The sequence below is a fragment of the Silurus meridionalis genome, chromosome 3, assembly GCF_014805685.1.
Source record: "Silurus meridionalis isolate SWU-2019-XX chromosome 3, ASM1480568v1, whole genome shotgun sequence".
Lineage (NCBI taxonomy): Eukaryota > Metazoa > Chordata > Actinopteri > Siluriformes > Siluridae > Silurus > Silurus meridionalis.
This window is the reverse complement of record NC_060886.1, coordinates 11,757,518-11,782,449: the sequence shown is the minus strand read 5'-3', so window position 1 is coordinate 11,782,449 and position 24,932 is coordinate 11,757,518. Positions and strand designations below refer to the sequence as shown.

Sequence of the window (24,932 nt, the reverse complement as noted above, 5' to 3'; positions counted from 1 at the left end):
CTTATTCACCCACAAAGGCATTAGTAAAGAGTAGGTGAGAAGGTTTGGGGTGGCACTGAGGTTCAATAGGGTTGAGGTCAGAGCTCTATTTTCGAAAAACCCCACCCGATCTTCCACCCCATGCCAACAATATCTTGATGGAGCCATATCTTTGTCCACAGGAGCATTGTCATGCTAGAACAGGTTTGGGTCTCTTAGTTTAAGTGAAGGGAAAATGCAATGTTACCGCATCCAAACACATTCCACACAATTGTGTGCGTCCAGTTTGGGGAGGAACCACGTATGGCTGGGAAAGTCAGGTGTCCCAATACTTTTGTCTCTATACAAGGTCCTAGTAGAATAACTACAGTGAAAGTAGGGAGCAGTGCCCTTTTAGTATTTAATTAAATTGTGTGCTCATAACATATGCTGATGCAGAGATAGATAATGATGATGTTGCTGAAGTTAGTGAGTAGCTGAAACGATGAGCCACAGGCATTGACAGCTCTGTGCAGGTAGACCGATGTGTAGGAAGACACTCTGAGCTCCAGGTCTCCTCCTACACAACTGGAAACAGAAAAGGAGAATAAACCATAGCAATGACCCTGGTTACATATTACTACTACTATCACTGCTGCCATTCCATACACCAAGAACACAGACAGACAGAGAAAATGTTGGGCTCTGACTGTTAGATACTCCAGCTTTAGGATCATTAATGATCAAAAGCACGGCAGTGCTTTATCACGGGCTGTGTTTTAAGGGTACACTACTACTGATTAACCAAGGACACAGCGAGGTAAAAAGAGAGACAGGAAGAGAGGCAAAATAGAAGAAGAAAAGAGAACAGATGAAACACAAGCCTCCACCACCAGTCTTGTCATTCATTTGTATTCCAGAAATATACAAATGTATGCCTTAAAATATACTTCAAACAGCAAGGATGCAATTGAAAAAGTAGTATTTCTGACATTTTAGACAAACGTAACCCTGCTTGGATCAATTCCAATAGCTATTTAGCCACAAATGTTGCTTCCAATGATAATTCTATATAAATCCTACTAACATTCTACTATGCATTCTTGATATATAGCGAGAGCATTTGAACGGACAGAAAAAAAAAAAAAACCTCCAGAAAATATTATGCCTTTCCCACTGAATCACAAAGCCATAAGCATGGTGAAGGGGAAAGAAAAGAAAAAAAGAAAAGAAAATAGCATTAAGGAGGCAAGAAAGTGAATGAATGAAAAGAAGAAAACAAATGATGAGAAATGTAGGAGAAAAATTTCAAGAAAAGAAAGAGAAGAGGAAGAAGAAAAGACTATAAGAATGAAAAAATGAAGGAAGGGGAGAAAAAAGAATAAGAATAGATGAAGGAAAGGGAAAAAAAAAAAAGAAAAAAGATGTATTGCGTTAGTACTGATGACCGTGTGAATGTGATGTCATGTGAGTCTAATCTCTAGCAGTTTGAGGACTGATCCAAAGAAGGTGTGTGTGTGTGTGTGTGTGTGTGTGTGTGTGTGTGTGTATCAGGTGTATCAAGTTTGAGCAAACTAATGTGCTGTTAGAACAAGAAAGCAGCAGGAAGTAAGGATCTGGATTTCCCCGTCGTTAGTAATGATCACTTCCACACCGCTGAGGACACACTACACCCAATCCAATTCAACCACAATTCACTTAGCCGTTGTGTGTGCGTATTTCTCCTGTTTCTCTGAATCTCCCGAATGTGTTTTTCAACTGGCCGGGTAAAGTGAGATGATAATCATGTGCGTTCCACTCTTATCTGAGAGTTGTTTTTTTTTAAACCCGGCACTCTCTTTAAATATAAAACAAAATCATGGTAAGCTGATCCAACGAATACTCTGCCTCACTCGTATGCTTTCAGCTTTTATTGCAGTTGCATTTAGCTACTCCATCTAGCATACTTCCCTTCTCCGAGTGGGGTGAAGCTGCTTTTGCGTGCCGTTAAACAGGCCGAAAAAGAGGAAAGAGCTAATCTGGTCTTTAGTGGGAGCAGATAAGAGGAGATCAACAGTGTTCAGTGGAAAACTTCAAAAGAATGCACAGTAAGAAAAAGTCAGAGTGCAGCCTCGTACACGCAGCACTGCTCTGCTCATTAAACGTCTGCTGCTTCTCCTGCACTCGGTCATCCTGTCAGACAGGGAGAAGAAAGCGTGTGGACCCGTTTTAGGACCGGTGAAAAGAGTTGATGTGGGCTGCTAAAACAAGGACATGTCAAAACAGTTCGTCCTGCGAGCCTGTATTTACTCAGTGGAGGTTCTCACACTGTCACAACTCCCTGGTGGATACGCAAACATGCCCACGCTCTCATCAAAACGCCAATGCATCAAAAAAGAAGAGTAAAAAAAAAAAAAGCTCAATACACAAAAAAACACAAACAGGCAAACTCACTCACACACACACTGGATCGATATCTTATTAGAGCAGGCTAACGCAAGAGACTTCAGTGAAATGTGCAGTACATCACACCCTCTGTTTCTCAAGAGCTCAACACAATGAAGTGTTCTAAACACATGCAACGCAACAAATCAATCCCCAACAAACTTTACTCCAAACCCTCTCATTCTGTTTAGCACCACAGCACCAGGGACAGTGCAAAAAAACAACAAAAAAAAAGACAGATCCAATCGACTGTTTGGGATTCCACAGCCGCACCACACTTCCTTGGAGACAAACCGGCTGTTCCATGCATCGATGGTCCTTGTTGAAGCAGATGGGGTAGTCATTTCTGTCACTTAACAAAATGGTTTATCTCCGTAATGCATTGCTCTTTTCATCGGATGCCAAATATGCATGTTGTTTGATGTTAAAGAGAGACATTTTTATCCTGAGCACTGCACTAAAGATCTGATAGCTTCAATCATTTCACGTCATCCCACTCTGGTGCTTCTCAACCACAGTCCCTGGGCTATAGATTGGAGCCTCTGGAAACCGGTGGATATATAACCATTCCATCAACAGTTTTCTACTGCTTAAAAATAGCAAATGGCGGTTTCCAGGTTTACAAGCTTTACCCATTTATGTGATGAGAACATACATTATATGGAGAAACATTTGTGAACACTTAACCTGGGAAGATGTTCCATTAGATTTTGAAGTGTGCTTGTGGATGATTTGTGTTTATTCAGTGACAAGGGAGTTAGTAAAGTCAGGTATTGATGTAGGGTGAGGAGGCCTGGGGTGCAGTGTTCCATTTTATCCATAAAGTAATGAATAGGGTTGAGATCAGAGCTCTTTAGCAGGCCATTTAAGATCTTCCACTCCAACCCATGTAAAGCATATTTTGCATATACTGTATATTGTTACAGATGCATAAATTATACAGAGTACAAGTCATAAATTCATTAGTCTGCTGGGAAATATGCAGACTAATGTCATGAAAAACACAACATTAATGCTGGCTAGTGAAAATACTAAATATAGGACAAGAAGATTCAGGGCATCCTTGGTCCTCATCCCCTCCTGATAATGCATCAGATGCCCATGTCCTTATTTTCACCACATATGGTTAGCAGAGTTGCGTCTTCAATGCTTTTGAATTTTTCTCAGGATCTTCACTGTTTCCATTTCACGGCCCGCTGTGTTGTTAAGAAAAACTATGTCTTGTTCACAACTAAGGAATAACCGACTCCAGTCTGTGCTGTTAGACAAAAATATCACATTGTAAAGATGCTCCCCCGAAGTGCATTATTTTCATATAACAGCACCAGCTGGAGCGTATAATTCTGCTTTTACCATAACAATTTGCTTACGATTATATAATGGGCTGTGCTGAATACATTAATGAATGACACATTGCATAGTTTTTAGTTAAATTTTATGTTGTAGAGTGTCTGAGGCAGGTTTGTTTGTAATTATATGCTGTGATCAACAGATTCTCCCACCAGCCTCTCTCTCAAGCTTGTCAAAGTATAAACTCCTGTTTCACCTCACAAAGCACTGTGACTGTAAGAAGGCACTTACAACCGAAAGTCCTTCCAGAAATGTTAAATAAATGCCTCCTAACAAAAAAAAAGCAGCAGCACCAATTAAAGGTTTTACTCTGTTAAAGAACAACCCAGACTTTTGTATTAGTAGTATTACATTATGATGAGCATTTGCTGTGCAAATCCCTGAGTATCAGCTGGTATAAAATACATTTTTTTATTTTTATTTTTTTTTACAGGGCATAACATTATGACCACCTGCCTAATATTGTGTCGGTCCCCCTTTTGCTGCCAAAACAGTTCTGGCCCAGTCTGTTGGATCAGGACACATGGACCAGCCTTCGATTCCGATGATCCTCGGCTGCCCATGACCCAGTCACCGGTTCACCACTGTTCCTTCCTTGGACCACTTTTGATAGATACTGACCACTGCAGACTGGGAACATCCCACAAGAGCTGCAGTTTTGGAGATGTTCTGACCAAGTCGTCTAGAAATCTAAAATTTCGATCTTGTCAAATTCGCTCAAATCCTTACGCTTGCCCATTTTCCCTGCTTCTAACACGTCAACTTTGAGGAAAAAATGTTTACCCACTAACAGGTGTCATGACGAAGAAATAATCAGTGTTATTCACGTCCTCTCTCAATGGTCATAAAGTTATGCCTGATCGGTGTATGTAGTGCAGTAACTACAATGTTATGTTTGAATATACATTAAAATGTAAAAGTACTAATTGCTCGGTGTAGTCAATAGGGTTGGGTTTCATTTTGTTTCTCGGGTCAGACAATAGGAGGAAAGAGGCTGCTTACTGCCTTCTCAAAAGCTCATTATCTAACTATTTAGTAGAACTGTGAATAATAAACTAATAGCATGGGCACCTAATCTGCTTGTACCAGGCAGTCGGGCTACAGATTTGTCAACACATCAAGATGTTTTTATTGTTTAAAGTCATATAAAAGCGAGTTAAAAAGCGAGTTTCCTGATAACCTAATTAGCGTTTAATTAGGCTACAAAAACTGCCAGAAAATAGGCTGTTTTTTATGTTCATTCAATTTTAATGCCTCCCACATGGTTCACATCTATTTTTTATTATTATTTTTTTGTCAGGAAGGGTAAACAAAACAGAGGTTTCCTAATGCACGGTTTAAAACTAACAGACGTCAGAACAGTTAGCGTTAATTTTAAGTACTAAACAGTTTTGAACAAAAGCAAGATTTTAGGAAGCATTCGCATTAATATGCACCTTTCATTTTTGTTTGACAATCATCTATGAAACCCCCTGCAGCATTCACATCTCCTTTTACTACTGGTCAGGACAATAACCTGAATTACCGGAGATGTTCTGATTACACCCTTAAGTGTCTGACATCACTGGTTTATGGTTTCACACCATCAGCTCTTTAACTGACCGAATTGAGAATTGACTCATGTGGTTGAAAAGAATGCAGCAGAACCTGATTAAGCTTTGACTCAACCTTGTTGGTGCTCATGACAAGCTTCACTGTTTAAAGGAAAAAATATTTAAATGACAATTTTAATTCATTAATTTTACTTAACATACATACATACATATATATACACACATATATATATATATATATATATATATATATATATATATATACACACACACACACACACACACACATATATATATATATATATATATATATATATATATATATATATATATATACATATATATATATATATATATATATATATATATATATATATATATATATATATATATAGTTCGGCTAAATCGCACCCCATCAGTGAAGTTGGATCCGATAAAGGACAAATGATAAACAGAACATTAACAGGGAACAAAGTGCACAATGTGTGACTGAGCATTTCAGTGAGTGTGTGTTTGAGGAGTGGGCATGAGAAGGCTATAGAGAAGTGGGTTAAGAAGTTAGAACCACAGGAGCAGATGGTCTCTCACCACTAACATTGCTAAAAATATCGACTTCATTCAGTGCAACCTTTGCTTCCCAAAAAGATCTGGCCTGCGTATTAATATTTCACATATGCACAGCCTCGACTGTTACTAATGTTTACACTCCAGCACACTCATGGCCTGGACTGGTTTCTATCAAATTAAATGCCAACAGTGACATGTCGGTTTAACAGATTGTACAAAATGCGCATGGATTTTCCTGGGATTCTGTGACCCTTCGCTCCCTGTTTAGATTATAGTTCGTTTCGGCTGGTTAAAATGAGATGGACAAACAAAATGCAAGTACACACACACAAATATGTTTTGTTTTGCATGTGGAAATATAAAATGACTTCACTTCGATTTAAAAAGAAACTTGCACAAGTCAACAACATGACCTAAAGCTCAATTGAATGGTTTGCACAAATAGTATCAGGACTAAAAATCATAATAAAAATGACATAAAAGGAAGCTCGGATACCATACACTCACATGTGAAGTTCTATTTTTGTCGAGAAAATCTCCAGTCTAAATAGGCCATTTTTTTTTTTTACCCTATTTTCTCTCTAAGATCTTGGCCAGAACCCCTCAGCATCGAGCTCTCATATCACACGGGAGCTACCAAATTGTGCGAAGTGACAATCAACCTCATCTTTTCGAAATGCGGCTCGTGCTGGGTCATAATGCAATGTAACACAAGGAGAGCAAGCTCTCCACTTTCTTATGCATATATGGCATCACAGGTGCCCATGACTCTCTAGTGTTGGTATGATTGGCATGGGATATAGTATACAAAATCTTTCACACCCATAGAGCATGGCCCATTTGTCTCTCATGGGATCCTGACCAAGAACAACTGATGTATCATCAAGATTCAAAGTTGTGATTTGAATACAACCCCCCCCATATCTGAACAGTATCTGATGACCTTTTTAAACTTTTTAAACTCCTGTAATGGCATGTGAAAGAATCATCAGGGTGTTGCTTTTAATCCCTCAGACGCTGTCCTTCAGATGGATTGCATTATTCTGATGTCACTGCTGTCAAAATGACAGAAAATATCCCTTTGTAATGGAAGCTATTGGCTCCAGTGATACAATTCAAACTCGTCTTTCATGATGTCTAATGTGTGTGAGTAACGTCTGGGGACTGTACTGAGTTCTGTCGCTTGGTGACTAAAGCGCCTCTGTCTGGATTGCTAATGAGTCAACGTAGAACTTTGTTTTGGAGAACAGATGTGAGCAGGAACTGTTCAGAAGTGTGACAATGTCACGGAGAGATTCATTATGAGGTGTCTAGCAGCAGAATGGATGTAGAAGGGGGCAGAGATGAATGCGGCCATTAAACAGGTGGCTCTCTGTGTGTGTTCTGCAACTCTCCAACACACATCAGTCATGAGTCAGGACACTGACACACACACACACACAAATTAATAAATAAGTAGATACGCATACACAATCGATTTGATTGATATCAAGGACTACAAGATCTTTTTGAGACCATTAAGAATAAAATGTAAGCGCTAGATCACAACAAGCAAATACGCACACACACAAATACGTCAACAAATACGCCTAAATTCCTTTTTTTTTTCCCCAAGCCAAGTATCGCTAAACTTGCACTTCCCCATAGTGGAAAAAATTAAATCTGTTTTATGTCTGTGGTACAATCCAAGAGATTTGCGCCAATAACAGATTAAGCCGATTGGCTGTTGCATGTTGGTCTCATTTGTAGTCATAATACAGTCAATTATATTTGGACTAACGAAAGTAAACCGAAACTACACCACCACGGAAAGAAAAAAAAACGTAATTAAAAAACCGCCCAAAGTGCAATATTTCAATTCAATGATTAATTATTGGCAGTGTTACACTCACATTGGAAAATTAAGATCTGTTCAAAACTATTTAAGACCCAGAACAGCGAATATGAGACTTTTAAAGCCTGAATTTATATTTTTATTATTCTAGATTTTTCAGACCCCATGGAAACCCTGCAAAGCAAGTTTCATGAAGATATGCTTCTTGATAGAAGCTCTTGAGTGAGCTTGCTGTAGAGAGCTCTGAACTCCACAGAATACCTTTGGAATGAGTTGGAATGTTAGCTTATACCCCAGGTCTTCTCAGCCAGGCCATCAGTACCTGACTTTCCTTACATTTTTGTGGCTGAATGAGCACAAATCTCCACAAGCTTATTAAAGCAAATAGGGGGACTAAAGTGGAATTAAAAACTTGTCCACAAAAGTAGGTCCATATTAAATCGCTGTAAATGTTTAAACATAAAGTGGACTTTATATCAAATCCCCAAACAGACAACAGTTGGAGTAAGAAGGGGGGGGGTAATACTGAAAGTTACATTCAATAGCAATGTATTTTAAATAAGTTAGATTCTGTTATCATTTGCTTCTTCTCACAGCAGCTTTGAACAGGAGTTTCGTCACCTACTCTGTGCCGAGAGAGAGAAAAAATTAAAAATAAAACAATAAAAAAATATCTTATTTTTACTTAAATAGATAATAAAAAATTAAAATGTATTATTATAGGCATAGAATTTACAAGTCTCTTTCGATGAGCTGTTGCTAGAGCAACGACAGCGTATTAGAACAAGCGCAATAATATAACCCGTGGAAAAGGTTTGTGGTATAAAGTACAACGGCTGCTGTTTTTCCAAGGTGACCTTGTTATCTTACTGATGGCTAGAATACATAAATGTGGGTCTTTATTTACCCTAGTGATGAGCACAGAACAATTAAACGAACTAAAGCCATACTCAGCCCTGATTTAGACAAACACAAGTATCAAATAAAATATCAAATTCTCACACTAAAGCGTCTTTCCAAGAAAACTACAAGCAGCTTAACATTCCTGTCTGCCAGTCCTCTCAGCTGTGATGCATCCGAGAAAGTGAGTAGAGAGTGTATGATTTGGAGGGGGTTGTTCATTATGATTTGGATTAAAAGGCTAATGATAGGTGTATAATGGCTTTAGACAGCAGACCAGAAGAACAGGTCTGTGTCCGGGATAATGATAGGGTGGGCTGGCACGCAGATGGACTGGCATTCTGTCAGGTACCTACTCCATTACACACCCAGCAAATGACTGATGATACTGATAAATCCACTCAGGCATTAAGACTTCACCAATTAACATGGTGCTATTAGCATGGCTGATAGATAAGTGCTTGAGCTCGCTGCAGAGCAAATTCTTTGAATTGTGTAGTGATACAGAAGATTGTTTTGAAAATGTTGATGAAGTATAAAGAAGGACAGAAGGAGTTGCATTGTGTTTTTTTTGGAGAGGAATTGTGGTATTGTATGAGGAAGTCAGGTGTGTCAGAGAAGTATGTGATGGTGGTGCAGGACACGTATGAGGACAGTGTGACAGCAGTGAAGTGTGCAGTAGGAACGACAGACTGGTTCAAGGTGGAGGTTGGACTGCATCAAGGGTCGGCTGTGAGCCCTTTCCTGTTTGCAGTGGTGATGGACAGGTTGACGGACGAGGTCAGACAGGAGCTCCGTGGACTGTGATGTTTGTGGATGATATTGTGATTTGTGGTGAGAGTAGGGAGATGGTTGAAAAGAGCCTGGAGAGGTGGAGGTACATGCTGGAGAAAAGGGGAATGAAAGTCAGTAAGAGTAAGACAGTACATGTGTGTAAATTAGAGGGAGGGCAGTGGAGTTGTGTGGTTAGAGGGAGAGGAGGTTGAGAAGGTGGAGGAGTTCAGGTACCTGTGGTCAACAGTGCAAAGTAATGGAAAGTGTGTTAGAAAAGTGAAGAAAAGAGTGCAGGCAGGGTGGATTGGGTGGAGAAGAGGGGCAGGAGTGATTTGTGATAGTAGGGTATCTACAAGAGTGAAAGGGAAAGTTTATAGGACTGTGGTGAGACCTGTGATGTTGTATGGTTTAGAGACAGTGGCATTGAGTAAAAGACAGGAGGTGAAGCTGGAGGTAGCAAAGCTGAAGATACCGAGGTTTTCGTTGGGAGTGACGACGATGGACACGATTAGAAATTAGTTTATTAGAGGGACAGCGCATGTAGGACGTTTTGGAAACATGGTGAGGGAGGCGAGATTAAGATGGTTTGGACATGTGCAGAGGAGGGGCATGAGGTATATCGGTAGGAGAATGCTGAGGATAGAGCCAACAGGAAGAAGGCATAGTGGAAGGCCAAGGAGGAGGTTTATGGATGTGGTGAGGGAAGACATGCAGGTATTTGGGTTGAAAGAGGCAGATGTACAGGACAGAGGAGTATGGAGACAGATGATCCGCTGTGGCGACCCCTAATGGGAGAAGCCGAAAGAAGAAGAAGAAGAAGAAGAAGAAGAAGAAGAAGATAGTGATACAGAAGATCTTAGGCTGAGCTGAAAAGAAAACATGATTTGCATAAAAAACAAACAAACAAAAAAAAAAGCTATGGGGCCGTGTTTCAGGATTCTAATAATGTCGAATTGACCAGAAAATGAGATTTACTTGGGGCCCAAGTGAGCTGTTTCTTTCAGGATTTTTAGTGTGGAGCGAGCGATCATATCAAAAGATGCAGTGCAAAGATGTTGACAGGAATGCATACCTGGCTGATTTGGTTTGGTTTGATTTAGTTTCGCTATGCGCATATTTAAACGGTCCAAACGTACAAACGTATTTTTTGGAGAATGCTTGGATGGGGGCGAGGCTGAAATTCTAATGCTTTGTTTAAAGCTGAGAAATATGAAAAACAAGCATAATGAAATTAATCCCATGTGGAGAACACTGAAATTGTGCTTCATATGAAATACAAATATTACATATAATACTGAAATTGTAAGAGAATTCTGAGGATGGAGCCACTAGGAAGGAGGAAAAGAGGAAGATAAAGGAGGAGGTTTATGGATGTGTTGAGGGAAGATATGCAGGTAGTTGTTTTAAAAGAGGCAGATGTAGAGGACAGAGTAGTGTGGAGACAAATGATCTGCTGTGGTGACGCCTAAAGGGAGAAGAAGATGAAGACGACACAATACTAAAATTGAATATAATCATTTATCCACCATTCTTTCCCTTTTCTATGGCTCAAATATCCAGAAAATGGTTTACTTCTATAGCACTTAATCTCTGTCCTCTGGCACTCATTATGTCATGCCGTGTATCAGATTAGCAGCTTGTTTGTTCAAAATTGCTGCTCGCACTTCAAACAAACAGTATGTTTGGTTCACTCTCTGCAGTGGGGTTGAATCAGAGTGGCACTGCATTCTCACTGCAATCAAACCACAATCCAGATTGCTTAGAGGCACACTGAGGTCACGTCTCTCAGCCACTCTCAGATCGATTACTTTGTTTGCAGTGTGAGTGCTGTGTTCACATCTGACCACCAAGTGTAGAGTCAAAAGGGAATAAATCAATCAGCACAAAACTGATACTTTTGCATTGTTCGACATTGGGATTAGTTCTTTGCAACACAAAAGTAAATAAACCACAAAGGAAACAACAACAAAATCTGTGACAGAGGGCTGAAAATGCGTGTGCAAAACATTTGTATTCATTGCTCCGAAACACGGCAATGAACACAAGGCATAAGGACCTCCTGTGCTCAGTAATCATGAAAACCAGCTGAGATTGAAGAATACTGACGTGAGAGAATTGCACAATATGGCCAAAAGTATGTGGACACCAGACAATCACACTCGTAGGTTGACAACAAGCTTCATGAAGATATAATTTGGAAAGTTTAAAAAGGAAAAACTCAGGTCTCTTGCACAAGGTCCTGATCTCACAATTTCCCACAGCTACACTCCAAAATCCGGCAGAAAGACTTTGCAGGAGAGTGTAGGTTAACGGCAAACAGGGAATAAGAGTAGAATAGCTTGTACAGCACACACGTTTGGGCTCGATTGTTGAGTGTCCACAAACCTTTAACCATAGTCTACTTAAACAACTAGATCAAATATGTTTTGTGTCTAATATCTAGGGTTTATATTACATATGGCATTTCTAAAACGGCTACAGCTCTGTCCATTGGCTCATTTTACACAAGTCAGAACACAAAACATGTTCAGATCGATTTATGTCGATTCAGTTGAGTTAGATCACTGTGTTACTGTAACTGGTCTGCACTGGAGGCTTGGGGTACTGCTCTGAGATGCTTAATTTTTAGGTCGACCCACCTGACTAAACAAACCCTATGGAAGACTTACCAGTAAGGTTGGTTCGAGCGCTGTAAGTGCCGAGGTACTGGCCGTCTGTGTTAGGTGTGTAGCACTCAAATATGCCCTGGTCCTTGGCCTGCAGCTTGGTGATGTGCAGAAGGGCGGAGTCTCCACTCAGTCTCTCTACGTAGATCTCTTTGGCGTTGACGCGCTGGGCATAGACGGCGTAGGCGTAGTTGGCCTGGGCTGTGCTAACGATGCGGATCTCTCGATCAGGAGCTGTATCGAGGTACATCGACCACTCAAAGTCCTGCTCCACTCCCTCTCTGTAGCCAGTCACGTTACACCAGATGGTCACGTGGGAACCCTCGGTTCGCACCAGAGGCCCGGGCTGCACCGACACTTGCCTCTGGGCTGTACTTGTGCCTGCTGGAATGAAGGAAACAAGAAGGGAGAAAACACTTAGTGAAGAACAAAATACCACAGCGTGACTCCATTTCCTATACATGTTCCCAAAAGCATCTGCTGTGCAATGAGATGTCAAGCTGTTCAGTCCACTTATGTTTGATGAAGCTCTTTTAGTCTGTGTGTGTCTGAGTGTCTACAGGCAGTGTTTGACCTACCCCACTTCAACAAGGCCTATTAGTGGCCCTCAGCAGACAGACGCACTACAGCTTTTACAAGCACTCACAACACTCCATACAGCATGTGTGTGTACGTGTGTGTGTGTGTGTGTGTGTGGCCTACTTGTAACGACGAACGTCGTGGAGCAAGCAGGTTATAATCAGAATACAAACAAATGCTTCATGCAAATTAATGAACGAAAGTGCTTTTGATCGTGCTGTCAAAACACAGCCTGGAATTTAGCAGAACTAATTATTCCGTCACATCCGAATTAGCACCGAACAAAATTTCGAACAACCCAATGAGCACATGATAAAAGAGCAATTTTCCTCTAAGCACACAAGGAGGATGAGCTCTCATCTGCGAAAGGTACGACGCAAACTGCGAGATTAGCGCGACTTTCAAGTTAATGCTGAAAACATCTGCTCCCGAAGAACAAGGATGGCAGAGAAAGCCTGCTTATGCCTCAGCTGTTTGTGGCTCTGTTGGGTGTTGAGAGAGGTGCTCTCGGGCCATGTCTGCATACTGGCAGCTTGGCAGGATAAAGAAGGAAAAATGTGAAACAGTTGGAGGTGAAGAAACAGTTAGGGAGTGATGCTTCGGATGTCATTGTCCAATCTGTAAGAACGAAAAAGGAGAGGCCATCTGCTACCAAGTCCCATCTGGCATGGATCTGTGACTCAGTGCATGTGCCTGTGCAGTACGATTGAGTGTGTGAGTGTGTGTGTCTGTTTGTAGGTGTAGATGTAAGAGAAATGGAGATTAAGTAAATGTTGCTTGCAAATCATCTGAGTAGTAATTTAATTAATTACTACGAAATATGCATATGCATTAATGTGCCGCCTTGGAACAGACTGAAAGTGGCCATTCTCTTGGAATAGACTGAAAGCCTCCAACCCTCCTTTCCCTCACACACACACACACACACACACACACACACACACACACACACACACGTCAGCATATGCTTATTACACCCAACACTAGTCTTCTTTCATGCTGTACACAGACAGACCAACACATACATTGAGTAAGAAAAAAAAAAAAATTAATTCACACAATCTTCCTCTGACGCAGCCAACTGCATCGTTTTAAACCGTGTCATGGCGCAGTGTAACACACTCAGAGAAATTGTTCCACCCCTTCTCCATACAGATGCCCATGATTGGAGAGGGTGAGTGTGATAGGGAGCATGTCACCCCTCCAACCCATAATTGATAGCCAACACACTCTATGTGCAATTGGATTACCATAAATGATTTTAAAAATGATGTTAGGGACAAACAAACACTTACAAAGAACAATCTGATTCATACTTTCCCACCAGGTGATCTGTGCAAAGCTGCTTTAAGACAAGGTCCATTGTTTAAAAAACACTATACAAATAAAAATGAACTGAATTGAATTAATCACATCGTGAGCCAGTCAACTTTCACACCCAACAGCAAAAAAAGAAAAGGGCTACAAATACGTACTTGGAGTAACACTGATAAATGTATATATACACACAAAAAGCTTATATATAACATATAACAATACTCAACTGTATACTACTTAAATAATGAATACTTGTAAATTTAATTATAATGAAGTAGAAGAACATAATATATGGAAGTAAAGATGCAGTGTTCATGCAGGATGTCTGTTTTGCTTCTCCTGGTCATGAAAATTTGTGGCTTTTTTCGGAATTTGAACTTTGACGATAGGGTAAGTGCTTTTGCATCACTCGAGATTTCAAAGATGCTTCATCAAGAAAAAGCATACAACTTGCCCATTAACTAGATAAAATAATTTAGTAAGTAGAAATAACCTTCTTACCAATGAAGAGCATCAAATTATGTCTATATAAAAATATTTTCTGCCCACGTGTTGTCATTGCCACTGTTAGCAGTGATGGTGGAGGACTAACAAACACAACACAACGCAACCCCACTGGTGCCCCACTCTGGTTTTATTTGGCACAAGACAGGGAAGTAGAGAGGTGTCAGGTTTTTTAAACAAATGCTCACTTTGTGTCAAAAGGCAAATTTCCTGTTGCATTGTATTTCGCATTAGTGTGTTGTAGTCATGCCACACTGAAATGCAATCCCTGTCATGGGCATAGATGTACTCAAAGAAGTGTCTAAAAGATTTTACCAGAAGAATTAAGATTCGTTCAGTAGTGAGCCTTTAATCAAGTGTTTTCATAAATTATAAGAGCAAATAAAGTACACTAATAAAAGTCAATGTTGTCTAATGTGTAAACGCTATATGTTAAAAGTTTGTTGACACATGACCATAAGATTTCATGCATTTGCTTTTTGAACATCACATTCCACATTTTCTATTATTGTAATAACCTCCACTCTTCTGGGAAGATGATCCCAGATTGGTAGTGTGGTTGTGGAGATTTGTGCTCGCTCAGCTACAAGGGCGTTAGTAAAGGCAGGTATTGATGTAGGAAGAGGCTTTGGGTGCAGTCAGTGTTCCAGATCAGCCCAAAAGTGTCCAATAAGCTCTGTAGCAGGCCACTCAACATCTTCCATTGAAACCCGTGTAAACCATATCTTCACTGAGCTGCTTTTGTGTACAGGGACTTTGTTATGCTAAAGCATGCTTGGGTCTCCTAGTTTATGTGAAGGGAAAAAAAAAACATAATGCTAAGACATCCAAAGACATACTACACTTTTGTGTGCCTCATAGAACCACATATGGCTGGAAAAGTCAGGTGTCTCAATAAATTTTGTCCTTATATTGTATTGACAAACAACTCAATGTACTGTGAAATCAGTCATCACGGTATTGATACGTCTGCCAATTTGACCCACCCTTTTCAGATGTGTAATGTGCCCTCATCACTCTGTTATACTTTTCCACACGGAGAGCTGAGTCAGCGAACATGATGTGTTGAGCTGTCATGTTGTGTCTTGACTGCTTTTGAGCAGAATCACAGGCAGACGGCTGTCTCCCCTCCCACTCCTATGACTGCACACTCCCATGTGCTGGATCGAAGGCCAGCTCAACAGCACAGTCATATTAACCGACTCAGTTCTTTTTATGAGAATTTGCTTTTTAATGAACTTTTTCCTGTGATGTTACACAGGTAGCTGTTCCTCACACGCGCTGATTACGTATGCTGTCTTAGCGCTAATCATCAACCTCACTATCTGCTCAATTGCAGACGCAGGAAACGTCCCCACAGCCACTCTATGATATAGAATCGTCAACGGCTCATTGTCCAAGTCACAGCCTGTTACTCTTGAACACACAGTGCTCGGGCAAAGGGAACAACGCTATTTCTCCATGGGTGAACAAGACAGCTGTCTCTTTTTAATAACTATATTAGCGCATACAGGGCTGACAAGGCACTCTTGAGGCCTGCAAAGAGCACTAAAGTTTATTCCCCTAACTAGACAAATTAAAGCACTCACAAGGCAAAGACTCTGTAATCTGTCAAATGTTTGCTTGTGCAGCATTTTACATTTTGAAAATCACAGCTTTGGTTGAATTTTGAATTACTACAGCTGGATAACGTCTGCATGGTTTTGACAGATCTAACAACTGGATGATATGCTGATTGTAACTTGGATACACAGCAATGAAACACTAGAGAAAAGCATATGAGGTTTGCAATTTGTTTGCGATCTGGGACTTGTGCCTCCGTCTAATCGCACACGACGACGACAATTCTTTTTTTCAGTAGAACAGCCTGAAATCCTGCTAGTGATGCAACTCGGCAGCTGAGAATGACAGCCTGCTAGCCCGTGTCCCATCACAAGGATCCCAAGAGAACGAGGCTTGAACATGACGGTGGTGCTCTGAAGATGTTAAACAGGAACTGTCATGACAGCCTTATCCTTTTGCTTTAATGGCACAGAGGAGCAAAGGGTTTTTATGTGGTTCATGCTAGACTTAGCAAGAATAACCAGCCCTGCCCTGCCACATGGCCCACAGCATGAAATATGCATCACATACAAAATATTATTTAAATCCAGGCACACAAACTCACTCACTCTCTCTCTCTCTCTCTCTCTCTCTCTCGCTTTCAATCACTCTATCTATAGAGGACTGTGAAGGTGGTTGAAATGCTGTGGCACTGACATTTATTACTATAACTGACAGAGGTGACCTGCCTGATTCACACAAATGGTCATTTTACACACACCTGAATATGAAGTAAGAAACGGGCAGTCATGTGTTTTGACAGGTTTCCAGTTCCTGAGTCAGTCTCAAGGCAGACCTGACACACCCAAACCTTAGTCATCCTACTATTTTATTTTTATTTTTTAACAATGCCCTCACTGAGGCAAGACCAGCTGCTCTAGTCTAGTCTGCTTTTTACATCCATTATAACGGAAAATGAAAAGATGATAAAGAGTTTGTGACTAGTAATGAGAAGGGGAGACTGAAGCAGAAAAAACTAAGCCAGATGGGATTAAAGCCAGCCAAAGAGGAAAGGGATAAAGAAACACTCAGGAAAAAAAGACGGACTGGAAGAACATTCAGTCAGCAAAAAAAAAAAAAAAATTCTTCGGGTTCTGATAAATCCTGTGGTATGGAAAGATTTCTCTCCTGGCATAGCGTGCTGTTTTTTTTGTTTTCTTGTTTTTGATTTAATTGGCTCTCGTAACACCGCCGCGATTTAATGGCGATGCCGTTTTAATGGACACCGTGGTTCTGCACGGCCCATGAGAGCAACCTGATATGCATCGAACGAACGGACTGTCCAAGGCAATCAGGTTATGGATGGGCACATGAACATAGGAGTAACCTGCGCAGGGCTATTAACACAATCACCACATCTTACACAAACCCAGCGGGCCAATTAAATGCAATCTCCACAAGACCTGAGGCATTACACACACAAAAACACACAATGATGCAACATTGAAGACCCCGAAAGACTGCTTGGTTGAAGTCAAGCAATATAAAAAGATCTTTTATTAAACACAATACGCAATACGTTGGGGGGGGGATGGGTTGTCTAAAGGTGGAAAAGAAACAGAAAAGGGAAATCCTCTGGTAAGACCGCTAATAAATAATCCAAAACTGCATTACAAACTGAGATCCTGGACCAAACTAAAATTGAGAGCAGTTGGAAGGAGGTATGATGAATTTTCAGCTGTGGAACTGGGAAAAACTAGAAGCAGATGAATGGCGGGAATGGTCGGTTCATAAATATTTTATTAGTAATTTCTGTCAAAAACAAATGGCCAGACCTAACCTTTTCTTAAGTCCAGCTTGAAGCAAAGCTCAACCCAGAAACACATTAAATAATTTAGATAGATATATTATGGTATTTCTATTTATGGCATTTCAGAGGATGATCTCAAACAGAAGAGATAATGGTCACATTTCACTATTAGCTCATAAAATGAGAGAGGCTTTTTTCCTAACCCACCATTTCTCAGTGATATTAAATGTCATATTAATGAGAAATCCAATACGGAAGTGGTAGATGCAGTAAATGCTAGACTCTAAAATATAAATGCTAGACTTTCGAAATGCAGTTATATGACGCCGTTGCGATGAGGTATGACGGAGACCCTGCTTGCGTGTTCTACAAGATGATAATCATCATTAGGCATGATAAAATAGATGATGGTATTATCCAAATGTGCTTCAGCACAATGTACAGATGAGGATCTTAGAGAGCTGGACAGCCTAAAGGACTAAAGCTGTGCTGCATCAGTCTCTTCAGGAAGACTTGAAGCGAGGGTTAAATCCCACTGGTGCCACTTTCAGCATATAGCACTGGTGAACATATCAAAAATAACAACTCAAAAATCACATGTTAATTATACAGATTAGTCCTACAGAGTGAACTGTTTTTAATGGTCATAGACAAATCGGACATGCGTTATTCATTCACTGATAAAGAACTGGAGATGCCGTGTCAAAGGGTTTAGTCGACTGGGCTTTAAAAGCAGAAGTACACTGAAAGTTAGTTTAGCCTTTTTTTCTAGCAGAAACTTCCTGTAAAGACTGATAACACGAGCAGCTGCTCTAGTCACTGGTCCAAACTCTGGTTTTACAATCTAACAGATGCTATAAACACCATCCAACAAAGATGTGTGCATCCAATTCAAACTGGACTATCCTAGGGGCCTTTTTATAGAAGATTCATAACACTTATCATGATGCCCTGTTATACCTCTGTTAGTTTAAAAAAAAAAAAAAAAAAAACATTTACAAAAACAGGCATCTGTGCAGTCTTTCAGCTGTGCAAGGCCAAACAACACACACAGTCTTTGGGAGCCAGTACAGCAGGCGGGACGAGGACACGCTTCTTCCTGCCGGTCTGTGTGTGAGCAGCTGGGGGTCACAGCTGCAGTGCTGTGTGTGCCTCAAAGTAACTACGTGTGCAACTTCTGAAGGAGCATGTCTACGTTAAGCAAAAGTACTCTGAACGATTGAATTGATTAAAGCCTAGTCTACTGTAGAGCCAAACAGAAGGGGAAAAAAAACACTTCCAAGCACTATTCTTGCAGAATGTAATTACGTGGGGCACTGATTTGTAAACTTTGGTACAGAACAAGGAAAAGGGGCTTTAGTTGGTTATAGAAACATCATCAGGGAATAACTGCTGCATAGACTAGTCACATGAACACACAAATAAAGCAGAACTGGGGAAGCTTTTACTAGGAGTGATTAATGACGAGAGCCATATGCCCAAAAGAGTCGTGTTTTTTTTTGTTTTTTTTTAAAAGGTAATTTTGGAACACTGTATGTGGAACACAGAGTGTGTCTGTGTATAGGGGACATGGATAATGAGGTCTGGTTCTGTGTGTGTTTGAGGGTGTGGCGAAGAGAGGATCTGAACGAGCGGCGGCTACAAATACTAGTGTGGGCCTTCACGATTAATCGAATTGTTATCATCATTGCTTTGCAGGTTTCCACAAAGAACACATTACGAACGACTGCAATACCAGACTGCATTAAAAGTGGAAATAACAACTGCGCCACTATAATTGCTTTTCCGGCAAACAGCAGAGTGCCTCTTTGCCATAATGTGCATATATGTGTGTGTGTGCGTACACAAATGACATCAATAAAGTAGGGCAGCTGAGGGGGGAAATAAAAGAAACGCCGCACATACGTGATTAATCGAAGTAAAAACGCTTAGCATTATTATGTCTGGTAACAAATAAATATCAGAGTAAACATGTAAATGTAAGTCTAGCACTGTGCATGGAGGACACTATATAAAGTGTATAAGACAAAAGAATGACATTACATCCTTACTGAGAACATAAAAAGTAAAAAGCACATCAGATTTAACCTGTTGGTTGGATGTAAATGAAAAGAAATATATATTTGTGCATGTTTGTATCCGTCATATTTGAAAAAGTATTATTTATATTCACGCTAAACTTTTTATATATATTATACAAATAACTATTACAGACCATAGGACATATCTTATCTGGTAAAAAGGGAAGTGTTGCAGGAGTCTGAAATATGCAATATTAGGCAAAGGGCTTGTTATGTCTGCTTCTAAAGATAGCTGTCTTTACAGACGGATTAATGCAGTTAGTTTTTTTTTTTTTTTTAACATCGGAAAAGATTTAGAGCTTAGTGAAAACTAGCCAGATATTTTACGAGTGCTCAAATCAATTCACTCGACAGATTCAATTAGGCATTAACCCAAATGAAAGCAGTTTCTACAGTTTTTTTCTTTACTTTTACTTACTCTGATCTGGGGGTGCAGATGGGCTGCATGTAAGTTTAATCGGAGATGACAAGTAAATAAGCAATTACAGTGTGTGAAATGAGGTCGTAGATTACTGATAACAATTGTAAAACCATATTCACAAATCATCTGCTACAGGGGAAATGTCAGTCTGAATCTGCGGAGAGAACAAAATTAAAAGCCCATGAGATTTACAATGGTTTGGACCAGTCTGGGTTAGCTGGAGCTGCATGCCTTGATTATTGAGATCGAGGAGACGCTTTAACAGAAGCATAATGAACAATAGTACAAGGAACTGCATATTGAAAGTCCAAGCAAGTATAACAATTGGCTGTCTGGCACATTTTCACCTCAGGCATCTTTTCAGGAAGCCAGTTATTGTTAGAGAACTAGAAGCCCTTGAATGAATGAAGGCTGATTTTAAGTACTAGGCTGCAGATACGGGAACTTTTATCTTCTGCACCAGTGCTTTTATGCAGATAAGGAACTAGCGGAATTGCACTTGATGTACTAAACTTTACCAATTGATCAAATGGGAGTTTCAGAGAATGACTGACATTCTTACACCCATTTCCCAATGTTTGTTTAGCTAATAAGCAAAACACTCAATCTTTTTTATATTAAAGGTGCCATGGCATGACGGACATAGATGAATGTTCCCGCTATGTGCTTTTCATTTGATACTAGTTATGAGACCAGAATGTTCATTAGTGTGGGTTGTACTTTCTGTTTGTGTCATGCTGCTTGGAGATTGACAAAACCCATGGAAGTCTGCTTTATACTTCCACGTCCGCTGCATTTCAAATTGACATCTATTGCTTAACTGAAAGATACTGCTGGTGGGATAATGTAGTTTTGATACTGTGATAAGATCAATCGTACAATATCAGTGGTGTCAGTATTAAAAAAATATCATGGGTTTTCTTCAGTGATTTTATAAATACTGTCCAACTGAAGTGTTAGTCACAGACCCTGCTAGCTGATTAGACGTTGTTAAAATGCAGCCGAGCATGACTCAGCTTCGATCTCCTCTTCCATGCTTGACTTGCTGCTGTACTTTGGCCTCATTCTAAAATTAAACAACTATCACAACTAAGTTTGCATCAAATAACAGTTCCAGCCCCTACACTAGACTGGGAATGGTCGTGGTTTGGTACTCTTCAGAATATTTCTTGAACGCTTCCCCAGTTTGTACTGCAGCCTCGGCTGAAACACAGCCATTTATTCAGAGTGGGGAGCATTTGCAACAGCGAAGTGCAGTGCGCCGCCTGCCTTTTATTCACCTTCATCATATAGTGGTAGTCAATGGACATGAGCAGCCTCACTGAGCATAAGCATGCATGAATCTAAAGGTCATTTAGATGACAAATGACCAAATCCATACTCCTAGCTATGCTCAGCGAGTTCAAAAAATGACTTAAAGCACAGAACATTAATTTTGGGATGTGGGAGTAGCCTATGAGTGTAGATATGCTATTTGTCTTCTTTTCTCCACTACTCTAAGGCTTTACTTTTTAGTACTTTGTCAAGAGGCCCCACCCAAGTTGCATCTTGGAAATCCCACACAACATTACCTATTGATATCGCATTCACCTTTAAGAATAAAATCTAACAAACAGCTGCTTATTTTGTGTCCCAGGCGGCGAAACACACTCCGAAAAAAGCACCATAAACCCCATTTCACAAGTGCTTATGTTTGGCAAGTGTCTTGGCAACCGACTTCTGGTCATGGATGCCTGTGGAATTGTTAAGATTCACAATCTCCAGGTGAAATATCTCCCCTAAAACAAGTTAAAAATAACTTCTGTTTTGTGAGGAACATCCATTCAGAGTCCCCATAAGTCCAATAAGAATTTTTTTTTACATGACATGCTGATACAATAGATCCAAAATTATTTAACCCCTTTAAAATGTCATCGCACTTGTCCAAATTACAAATAACACTAATATTTGGTGCGGTCATATGTGAGAAATTATGAACTGAAATAGGGTGTGTGCATGATATTCAAACCCTGTGCTGTGGAAGTGCAGAGATTAAACAGACGAAAGATGCTTTATAAATGGACTGATGGTTAAAAAAAAAAAAAAAAAAAAACAACTTTCTGGATAAAAGATCTACTTCATTCAAATACCAATAGTCTGTAAATCTGAAGTAAATCTGTCTAAATGAACCAGTCAGCAATATCAAGAGCTCTGCATACAACTGCTCTTTATGGGAGCATGTGTAGAAAGGAGCAATTACAAAAAAAATAAATAAATACATCAAAGCCTGTTTGGAGTTACGTTTTATGGTCCGATGAGACAAAAGTTCCCAGATGCCTTTTAGGCCAAAATATCAATTTTAGAATTTAAATGCTGCGTGTGGCACAAACCAAACCCTGCTCATTCCTCAACAAACATCATTCCAACGAAGAAGTAAGGGGGTGGAAGCATCATGCTGTGGGGATACATTTCCTCAGCAACAACTGTGCATCTTGGTAAAATTGAAAGACAGACTAACTTTCTTTCGGCTTCTCCCGTTAGGGGTCGCCACAGCGGATCCTCCGCACGTTTGATTTGGCACATGTTTTTACGCTGGATGCCCTTCCTAACGCAACCCTCCCCAATTTATCCGGGCTTGGGACCGGCACTGAGAGTGGCTGGGGATGGTTCCCTGACCGGGAATCGAACCCGGGTCGCAGCGGTGGGAGCGCTGCATCTTAACCACTAGACCACCAGGGGACCAAAATTGAAAGACAGACTGTTGGTATAAAATACAGGAAAAGACCACAAGCTTCTTACATGGTAATCATTTAAAAAAAATGCAATCAGAGCAAAGACCCCAAAAGCCACCTGTTTAAAATTCGCTTTCTCCTTGATGGCTGAAATTTCACATTTCTTTATATTCATGGCTCCAGAGCCTCCAGTGCATTTTGGCATTGCTACAGAGTCAAGAAAAAGCTGTTTTCTGTGGAGGAGCTGCAGCAAACGCTCAAAGGAAATATCTGTCTGAGGCTGAAGACACCCCAGCACTATGTAATACAGAGGCACATCAGCCTTCGAGTTGTGAATAGGGATGGTGCTACACAATGTACAATGACAAGAGCGTCGTAAACAAGCGAGAGAAAGTCTGACAGGAGAAATGCATTCAAGTTGCAGGGACTGACATAATGAATTTGAAAAGTACATGGACCGTGTCCCTAGATGACATTTCTATTCAGAATTTCTTCTAGTCATGTTTGCATGAGATTTTTTTTTTTCTCATCGTTCTCGCACAATTACGTCTTCAATAATTCATTCAAGACAACTAAACACAAAACGGCAACATAACAAATAACCTCCCCGAATTGCTAATGATGTGCTCTAAGCAACTTGGTGTACCAAGCAACATTTGTTCCCTGCCTCTCATAGGCATGCACCACTCATCCTTTTCACTTGTGGGAGAATTCCTGCTGCTCACGTTTGACTCGTAGACCATTGAATCCACTCAGGAGAAAATAACTGGCTCATGAGGACACCAAAACTGGAGTGCTGCAGACAATAAGCTCCTAAATCCCCCATCAGAGGCATTATATAGCAGGAACTAGAATAAACCAGATCACAGCAAGTTGTGTCTAACCAAAGACTGCTGCAAATAGAGCTGTAAAGCAGCAATGAGCAGATGTTCAAACCTACTGAATGTTGGTTTCTTTTTTTTTCTTTTTATAGTGTCTGTTTACCAACTACAGGAAATTACAGACAATTGCAAAAGTCTCCAGCAATTTGTCAAATTCAATTAAATTTTTAAGTAGCCAATTCTAGATTGCATTTCTAAATATAATACAGAAACAGTGACTACAGTAACAATTAAAAATAAAAACCAATAGATCAAATGATATCACTATATTTCCCATCTCTTCTATAAGCACTGTGAGCATGCTGTTATTTATAACAGTGATGTAAAGAATACTGGATGCAGTGTAGTAGTCCAATTTTCTGCCATAGCCAGATACTTATTTAAATGTACAAAACGTATCAAATATTTTCTACGGGAAGCAACATGAGCAGGGGGATTGATCAAACTTTCTGCAAGAGTAAATGGGATTGGTCAATCGTTCTTTGAGCGTGGATGGGGGTTTTACAAACTTTCTGCAAGAACAGGTGGACTATTCAACTTTCTATGAGAATGGGTGGGGTAGTCAAATGATCTGTGAGAATGGGGGGTGTTAAACGGTCTGTGAGAATGGGGGGTGGGGCTTTCTGTGAGAACAGGTGGGAGTGGTCAAACTTTCTGTGAGAGTGGGTGGGGTGGTCAAACTTTCTGTGAGAGTGGGTGGGGTGGTAAACTTTCTGTGAGAACAGGCGGGGTGGTCAAACTTTCTGTGAGAGTGGTCAGACTTCTATGAAAGTGGGTAGGAGTTTTCAGATCTATTTGTGGGAATGAAAATGATTGGTCAAACTTGCTGTGAGAGTGGGTGGGAGTGGTCAAACATTTTGTGAGAGTAGATGGGGGGGCAAGACTGGTCAAACTTTCTGCAGGAGCAAGCAGGATTTCTCATAATTCCTTTTGCAGCAGAATTTATCCTCAGTAGTGTCCCCACAGGTTAACATGAACACGGATGGTCTCCGCACAGACCTCGGCTGATCGAGAGAAACTTTAGAGACGATTATGCATAGGCCAACAGATGGGGGAAATC

The 24,932-nt window shown here is 40.3% G+C and overlaps 1 protein-coding gene and 1 non-coding gene across 4 annotated transcripts in view; both read right to left on the bottom strand.

Moving 5' to 3' along the window:
- Positions 1–24,932, bottom strand: part of igsf3 (immunoglobulin superfamily, member 3) — a 132,676-nt gene that overhangs the window by 87,009 nt on the left and 20,735 nt on the right. For all 3 annotated transcript variants that reach the window (XM_046844668.1, XM_046844669.1, XM_046844666.1), the window contains exon 4: positions 12,030–12,410. In XM_046844668.1, coding sequence (XP_046700624.1) covers positions 12,030–12,410 — 381 coding nt within the window. The remainder of the gene's footprint in view (positions 1–12,029; positions 12,411–24,932) is intronic.
- trnag-ccc lies at positions 22,927–22,999 on the bottom strand. The gene has a single exon. It is a non-coding gene; the product is annotated as a tRNA-Gly (tRNA).